A 9,240-nucleotide genomic window follows, 5' to 3' on the forward strand; every position below is an offset into this window, starting at 1 on the left:
CATTTTAGTAGATCATTTAAAGTTTATTTACTAAAAGCAACGAACGAGAGTGGAAAATAAATTTATTAAAGTAAAACACAAAAGAACATAGCACGGGCGAAACTACAACAGAAACTACAGAGTGAAAAATAATAGCACAATAGCAATAAACTTTGTTCAGCAAGTAAAAGAACAAATTATGCGCCGACACTGTAAACTACACTATTGTTTGTATCACATCTAAACAATTTCTTGCAACACTTGGAACAGAAGTTTTAAAGATGGATTTTAACTAGATAGTTAAAAATTGAAGACCAAAAATGGCGGATCGGCACCGATACCACCCTAATACTGGACGATAACCGATAGTATCGCTTGGTATCGGATATCGACTTCGATATTATCGGACATGCTTATCAGTAACCTAAAGATTTATAAACTGCTTCTTTTACAAACAGAGGAATGAATAAAACAGTTTTGAATACTTTTTGATGAAAAGTGTAAATTAGTTGCGTGCAATGGGATTGTGTGATGAAAAGTTACTTCGACGTTTTAAAACAAACTGCATAAGACACATTGCAAATCTACGGGAATCCCCTAAACCGATGCTACCGACTACGGTGAATCTTTTTACTTTCGGGGAGCTCGCTTCTTGCCTTTTGTCGCGTTCTTCTCGGCCTCTGACTTTGCTCGAACTGGAAAAACACAAAAAAGTGAAAACTTAAATAATCATAACCCAGCTCCTCTGGTAATCGTAATTTTCAACCAAGGTTTCGGCAACCTATAGAAGTCGCCTTATGTCACCTATTTAAGGGTGATTGACACAAAACGCAGGTTGGACAGACATACTTTTTGTAAAAACAATTATTTCAGTCAGTATAAATAGTAAGTAATATTCTGTTATTTACTGACCCCTAAAATCTCGGTATTACCCGATGGGAAAATGGTAGGACACTATCAGCAGTGGCTAGCAAAGCCCACTGGTACCAAGTATGAGGCTAACCATTAATTTAGCTTGTAATAAACGTCTTACGCCTGTTGATCGAAGGCAGCCTCCTCGGGTTCGAAGCACAAGCGTCCCTCTTTGGCCCCATCAAGTGGTTCTTCCACGAGTCCTCGCCCGGGATTATATTGTGATGACACAATGGACAATGTTCGTGTTTACCTTCCGTCGTGACTGGAACAATAAAAATTTAATTATTTCATCAATTTTCAAGTTTTGCCAAATTTATTGGTGTACGGACGCATTCTTACGTTACGGTTGATTTTCTTCGTTTACAGACCTATATATTTGTACACCAATGTTTGCGGACCGAGCGCTACTTATCATGACGGATTTTCCTACTTTCAACTCACTTGTGCAATTCTTATCAGCGATGTGCTTGTCCAGTTCAGTTTTGAGGATGGCTTCGGTGCACCGGGGACATTTGCCGTAATCCGCTTTCCGATCGCATTCCGTCAACAAGTGCTCGTTCAAACCAGATATCTCGACAACCTGAAGCAATTTGGAGGTTGCAGTAAGAATATCAAGCCCATACAGAAGTAGGTAGTATGTTGAACGCTTATTCGAAATGTTCAAAATGTATGGGCTTTGATCAAGTTTATTTACCTGTTTGCAGTTTTCGCAACGCTTGAGCATGGGGCAATGTTTCCAGTAATGCAAATCCAATCCTTCCTCGGTGAATTCTTCGTCTCGCTCGCCACAGAAAATACACATGCTGCAAAAACAACAAGTTGTCAAATAAACTTATGGGGTTAGCATTAGCAGTTCACGAAGTGAAAAATTACAAAATTACAGAAAACTTACTTGTCCAAAAAGGAATCGTCGTTCTGCACACTTTGGTTCAAATTGATGGAATCTGTGAAAAAAGGCTGGGTGTTGAAAGCTGCAGTAAGTCGATAAACCTTATTTTAATGCATTCAAAGGTAAGTGACAAAATACCTTGGGCTACTTTGGCCGGCGATTTCTTCGTCGGTTTCGCGTCTGGAACGTGGCCTCCCTAAAAAATATAAAAATAACAATTACGAGTAAAGGACACCAACATACTTATATCCGACATGCATTGATCTATAGTTTGGTTTAAATTATAAAAATTGTGACGGTTCAAAATTTATAAATTTTATGTCTTACACCAAAACAATACCATCTCCTTTTTAGACAAAAAATCTATTTTGATTTTAGACACAACTCGCCTGTTTGTTTATCTCACGAAGTTGATTCACCTGTGCTTGTGATTCCTCAACCTTAACATAATTTTCAAAGGTTGGGTATTTTACTTTAAACCTAGTTCAAAGTGAGCTGCCAATACGATCTTAATGTCATAAAAAATAAAAATAAAAGTAAAGAAATGTACGGGGATAAGAATTTTAAGGTTAACTTTTACTGCGACTCATAATATCCCCCAAACACACCTCCCTCTTCTTCCTGGCCTCATCTTCTGCAGCCCTCGCCTGCATCTCCGCACGCTGTTCCGCTTGAGTGGGTTTGCCGTCCACCCGGTCCATTCCGTCGAAAATGTGCCTGAAAAAAAAATCATTTTGTGAACATTTTTAGGCAGTTGTGACTTGAAATTTTAATTTTCAATCAAAAAAACACTGTCAAACATTATTAAACAATTCGCTAAAAGGATAACATTTTTGTTTTATTGTTTATTAAGGATCCAAGCCTGTTCCAACACTGCCATTTTTATTCACGCTTATTAATGTCGTAAATTGTATTTCTTATCCATATCGCAAAATCCAAACAGAACCACAAGGTTACAAAAGTGTTTTTATAGCGTCTCACCTGTGCAGCGGGTTTTTCCTTGTTTTAGCGTCGTCTTTCGGAAGGTAAGCCTTCACGGGCGAACCTGCTAGCTTGTACACTTGCAGGATGATGCGGATGGCAGATTCGCGAACTGCGCCAGAGGAATGCTCCAGTGACGGAACGGCAAACTTCATTACGCTATCGACCGAAAGGGAGGGCGGCTCCAGTCCTGGAACAGCCAACACAATATAATTTTTACTGTTAGCTTAATTCACTTTTTAGGTGATAAGTCTATTTTACAAGTTAAAAAACATGTTTATTTACCGAATTTGTTGATGAGCTTCTCGACCATTTCGACTCGGCTGATGGCCAGTCTTGTCGCCATGTCACGCTTGAACGGTGGCATGATGTGGTGCGGAACGAGCTGGAGTTGGTGGACCATGACGAACTCACTCATGCGATCAATGAAGTCCAACGCCGCTTCACGAGATCGAGCCGCCTTTAGGGAAATGTTCGATTACATGTCTTTCTTGCTCCTTTAACAGATTTAAACAACTCTGTTCACAAAGCCGAAATACGACCTAAATCTACCGGAATAAGACTTAAATATATCGGGCTAAGACCTAAATTCATCGGAATAAAGTCAAATAGACTAAAATGTCACGATTTATTCTTAAACAAGTGAAAAATAAGGATTTTCAAAAAACTTTTAAAAACTAGGTAAAAAAATCAGGTTTATTCGGTGAAAAGTCCTTTACCGACTCGCCGGTCTTCTGTATAAGGTTGGGCATCGTTCTGTTGACGGCGTGCGCCGTTTCGGCCTTACCGAGCTTGTGCTTCGGGATAAAGTCGACCAAGATGAGTTCTAGCAGCTTGAGTGAGGCGTGGAACACGGCGTGCACCTTGTCTGCATCGCAGTATGTTGTGTGAGAAATCAACCCTTTTTTTATAATTTTTTAATTTTTTTTTGTCATTATTTAAAAAACATTTAACTTTTTAAAGATAAATACGAACTGAAGCCATTATCAGATAGCTAGAAATCAACTCTTTTTTTTTTTATTTTTTTTACAATTTTTTTTAATTCTTTTTAATTTTTTTAATTCTATTATAATTTTTTTGAAAGATAAAGAACTACTAAAGTCATTACCAGAAAGCTAAATCATGATTTGCCACACACTTATATGAAGTAATTAAATACATTAAAAGACCTTTTAAAGAAAGATTGTAGTTTGTTAAGAACCTAACATGGTTTAAATAAAATTTACAAAACAGTAAACCTTTGGTATTAAATAAAATTAAATTAAATAAAAGACTTTAAGAAAAATATTGAGAATTTACATAAAACCGAATATTGAATCTGTTGGAGTGTTTTATATAATTTAAAAACAAAAGATTTCAAAAATACTATAAAATAAAAAAATGGTTTTCACTATGCAAATTAATTGGAGTTTTTTTAAAATATAAATACTTTGCGGTAACGCTGTTAGCCTGTTATACCATTGTGGTTGAAGTTTTTTTTTCAGCATGTAATAAACATTTCTAACCCTTTATAGACTTCTTTATAAGGAAAGTAGCAGCCTTAAGGTTGTTTCTCAGTTCATCTTTGGGGGCGTCCACGGGGGCGTTGGCCAGCAGTTTGTAAACAGCGAGCAAGGCATCTTCGCGGAACGACCACATCTTGGAGTAAGCACCGGAAACCTTCACAAATAAGATGATTTGAAACAATAGTAAACAAGCTCATATAAGCTCGTGATTCGTTACCTTTTTTTGGCTTGCGTCACGCTACAGGAATTATACATAGTCGGAGCACCCTTGTTCGCATCTTGCTGAGTGGTTAACTGTAATCTTATAATAAACGAGTTCGAAACAGCACATTAACTGTGCAACAAGGTTGAAAAAAACTTTAGATTTTTGCACACTTTTCGTACACAAAAAGATTGTATCAAGAAGCCCACCAATAGAATAGAGCAAAAAATTGAAATCCCAAGAATTTGAAAATCTCTCGGCACCCTTGAGCATTAAAAATAGCACCCAAGAGTGCGGCGGCACCCCGGTTGGGCAATACTGAAATATGCTGTTGCTACAAGAATATTTTTTTAACATTTTATTGTCTGTCGATGATTCCTTATGCATACAAAAGTGTTTCACTTTCAAAAAGGTCTTAGGTTTATTAAAAAAAACATAATATTGCTATACTCAACAGTACATCATTCATTTTTTTTTAGTTTAAAAAGTAGTTTTTCAATTTGTAAAATTTTTTTAATTTGATAGTTCAAGCATCTTTTCCAAGTCGCTTTGGACGGATACATGAAAATGTTTCTAACAATAACCAGTCCTACATAATAAGAAATACCAACAGTTCGGTAGTAAAACACATATTACAGCCGATACAATGGTATTGTTACATTGTTTGAGTATTCCACTAAATCAATAGCCATTATTAATTCACAAAGGCAACAATTAGCCCTTGGGGACAGAGTAAATACCAAAAGCCTGTTCAAAAATAAGAGGTGAGTGAACATTTGCAATTCCATTTCAATAAATGCAGTTTGAAACCAAACAAGTCATTTTTTTATTTTAACTATTTTTCTAAAAAAAAAAAAGTAAAAAAAATTCAACGCTTGCTCCTACAAAACATATCATTGTGAGGTTATACAATGTTTTGTAAACAGAATTATTGAAGATTTTAAGGTAAATAAAGCTGACCACCAGGCGAGGATTCTAGCACTTCTAAAAAAAAGCTCTCCGGCGCTTATTAATTTTATCCAAAGTTTCCGCCACCAATAGAAGAGTGATTTGCAAACGGCATTCCACACAACCATAGTGCTCCGCAAAAACTTACTTTTTGACAAACGTAATACTGGTTGAAAATCGCTGGTGTTTTAGGAAAGTTATAACCACTTTAAATGTTTCATCCTGACTTGCATTTTTGTTGTAATGATGTAAGTCAATGACTTGACTTTAGTACTTTTAAATCACTGTTTTTTAAATGACTTGACTTGAAGTCTTTTGAGCAAACGACCTGGGTTGAAATTAAGTATTTTCATTGAGTATTTATTTGGCATAAATCGGTTATTTATCTTAAGTTTTGAACATAAATCAATTTTATGCTATACATTGCATTTTTCTTGTTTTTAGTTAAAGTATTGCTTATAATCGGACGAGTTTACCCAATTTTAATAGCTTAACAAGTTATTTTTTATGACAAGGATTTGACTTGGAATTAAATTGCTTGACTTGTTATTATTCAAAAAGGCGCTGTGACGAATACATACTTTTCATCGCCTTATATATCAAATATAGACTTTACAAGGGTACTAGACTAGTTGGTTACACAAAACAGTGCAAATATCTTTTACATTTTTGACGTTATACGTTTATCATAAAATACATAGCGCACACGCAAAAAAAATATAGATTAGCTTAATAATAAATTGCAAAGCCAAAAAGGTCGAGTAGATAGACATCATCTTGATAAGAAAAAAAATGTGCATGTAGTTTAAGAAAAATGTGCATGTAGTTAAAGAAATTAAATGCTTTATACTTGTTCCAGTCATAAATCAACTGCTGTACTGTAAGTTCACTTTTTCATTTGCTTTCTTGCCCAGATACGATCACGCCACTCTGGGCCACTGTGACGTAACAAGCGCGCTTGAGTTCAAACTTCAGCATTACAGCCTACCGGCTCTCTCTCTCGCTCGCCCAGACAGCAACTTTCACAATTAGCTGCGCATTTCGCCTTCGCCTTAGCAACCCTCGCTAACCTACCCACGCGGCCGCCTTGTTTCTTTTAACATATGACGACGTAGTCTGCAAGTCTTAAATCGAGCTGCGATTTTTCTTTATCGCTTACCCCACTCGAGCCCCTTTTTCTTGCAACATCGCGCTCCAAACAAGGCGCTCTGCCTTGCGCTCAATCTAACACCTACAAACTTCCCACTCAATTAGTCGCATTTCACACCGACAAACCAATTCCAAGACCTTTGCCGTACAACCAAGCTGAAAAAAATCACGCCATGTTTGGTCTAAACAGGTTTAAAGCAACAAGAAATGCAGCTATTTTGCTAAAGCGCTTTTCGATTACTCTGGATATTGCAACACTTTCGTGCTTTTGATTTTCTAGTTTGTAGTTTGTGGTAGTTTTTAAAAATGTCTCTTTACAGATTTTTTTCATCATGGCCAATTGCAGATTAAAGCTTCGTTTTTCAGGCATTTCGTGTACTTTAATCAAAATCAACATTTATTTAAAGAAACATGAACACAGTTTCAGTTAAAAAAAGCTACCGGCTGAAAAGCATTGAAAAGTTGTTTTTCTAGCCTGCCTTACGTGAATATCCTTAATTTAGCGAAAGATTCGGTGAGTCTGCGATGACTTACTTCGGTGTACTAAAGATACGTAAGCCGTAATGGTTGGTCATAAAGCAGCTTCAGAAGGGCAAGATTACAGTTATTACAGTTGTCGACATATATGTGTGCGTGCATCTTTCATTCAATACTTACCAAGTAATAACTTACGAATATACACCTTAACAAAACTTTAAAATAATTTGCATTTTAGTAGATCATTTGAAGTTTATTTACTAAAAGCAACGAACGAGAGTGGAAAATAAATTTATTAAAGTAAAACACAAAACAACATAGCACGGGCGAAACTACAACAGAAACTACAGAGTAAAAAATAATAGCACAATAGCAATAAACTTTGTTCAGTAAGTAAAAAAACATTGCAAATCTACGGGAATCCCCTAAACCGCTGCTACCGACTACGGCGAACTTTTTTACTTTCGGGGAGCTCGCTTCTTGCCTTTTGTCGCGTTCTTCTCGGCCTCTGACTTTGCTCGAACTGAAAAACACAAAAAAGTGAAAACTTAAATAATCATAACCCAGCTCCTCTGGAAATCGTAATTTTCAACCAAGGTTTCGGCAACCTATAGAAGTCGCTTTATGTCACCTATTTAAGGGTGATTGACACAAAACGCAGGTTGGACAGACATACTTTTTGTAAAAAACAATTATTTCAGTCAGTATAAATAGTAAGTAATATTCTGTTATTTACTGCCCCCCAAAATCTCGGTATTACCCGATGGGAAAATGGTAAGACACTATCAGCAGTGGCTAGCAAAGCCCACTGGTAGCAAGTATGAGGCTAACTGTTACCCTTATTGTTTGTAAACTGATAAAGACTTCAGTGGACATCAACTTTCACTAACCATTAATTTAGCTTGTAATAAACGTTAAATCTTACGCCTGTTGATCGAAGGCAGCCTCCTCGGGTTCGAAGCACAAGCGTCCCTCTTTGGCCCCATCAAGTGGTTCTTCCACGAGTCCTCGCCCGGGATTATATTGTGATGACACAATGGACAATGTTCGTGTTTACCTTCCGTCGTGACTGGAACAATAAAAATTTAATTATTTCATCAATTTTCAAGTTTTGCCAAATTTATTGGTGTACGGACGCATTCTTACGTTACGGTTGATTTTCTTCGTTTACAGACCTATATATTTGTACACCAATGTTTGCGGACCGAGCGCTACTTATCATGACGGATTTTCCTACTTTCAACTCACTTGTGCACTTCTTATCAGCGATGTGCTTGTCCAGTTCAGTTTTGAGGATGGCTTCGGTGCATCGAGGACATTTGCCGTAATCCGCTTTCCGATCGCATTCCGTCAACCAGTGCTCGTTCCAACAAGATATCTCGACAACCTGAAGCAATGCAGAGGTTGCGATACAGCACAAGTTGTTCTCTTATTAATTAATTAATTAATATAAATCTTTTGGGAAAACATCTGATTTTTATAGATTTAGATTCAATAGGTAAATCAATCTGACGACAATGTGGCAGCCCCGGTTTTACTAAGGTTGGCCAGTTCAGCATTTGTCTAAAATAAAAAAAAAACATCATTTTTCGGTAAATCAAAGTTTATTTACCTGTTTGCAGTTTTCGCAACGCTTGAGCATGGGGCAATGTTTCCAGTAATGCAAATCCAATCCTTCCTCGGTGAATTCTTCGTCTCGCTCGCCACAGAAAATACACATGCTGGAAAAACAACAAGTTGTCGAATAAAAACTTTTGGGGTTAGCATTAGCAGTTCACGAAGTGAAAAATTACAAAATTACAGAAAACTTACTTGTCCAAAAAGGAATCGTCGTTCTGCACACTTTGGTTCAAATTGATGGAATCTGTGAAAAAAGGCTGGGTGTTGAAAGCTGCAGTAAGTCGATAAACCTTATTTTAATGCATTAAAAGGTATGTAGCGGCCCTGTAATTTCCCACATACGTGTACACGAAGTGAACCTTTTTCTTATTTTCTCTCCTCTCGTTTTTATGCGCGCTGTCACCGGTCGTTTGGCCTTTTCGTTTTGGTCGCTGAATAAACTGGTTGTCGCCTTACTAAAATCTTTTCTTAACGTTTAACACAACAGAAACTTGTTGTTCATGTTAGCTAAGTTCAGGTGCTAAAGCTAAAAGCTGTTACTTTGAACAAACTCAAGTCTAAAAAGTCCAAACTTC

At 36.9% G+C, this 9,240-nt stretch overlaps 1 protein-coding gene across 1 annotated transcript; it reads right to left on the bottom strand.

Moving 5' to 3' along the window:
• Positions 1–486: 486 nt before the first annotated feature.
• On the bottom strand, positions 487–5,163 carry LOC146141403 (centrosomal protein of 104 kDa-like). Its single transcript, XM_083390106.1, has 12 exons — positions 5,131–5,163; positions 4,270–4,423; positions 3,484–3,632; positions 3,050–3,224; positions 2,765–2,954; positions 2,392–2,500; positions 2,166–2,223; positions 1,787–1,865; positions 1,589–1,697; positions 1,336–1,474; positions 1,013–1,156; positions 487–674 (listed from the first exon to the last, which is right to left on the bottom strand). Exons 1-12 carry the CDS (start codon positions 5,161–5,163, stop codon positions 610–612), a joined length of 1,404 nt encoding a protein of 467 aa, XP_083246232.1. The 3' UTR covers positions 487–609.
• Positions 5,164–9,240: the final 4,077 nt, after the last annotated feature.

This window comes from Ascidiella aspersa, chromosome 5 (genome assembly GCF_963924565.1).
Source record: "Ascidiella aspersa chromosome 5, kaAscAspe10.2, whole genome shotgun sequence".
NCBI lineage: Eukaryota > Metazoa > Chordata > Ascidiacea > Phlebobranchia > Ascidiidae > Ascidiella > Ascidiella aspersa.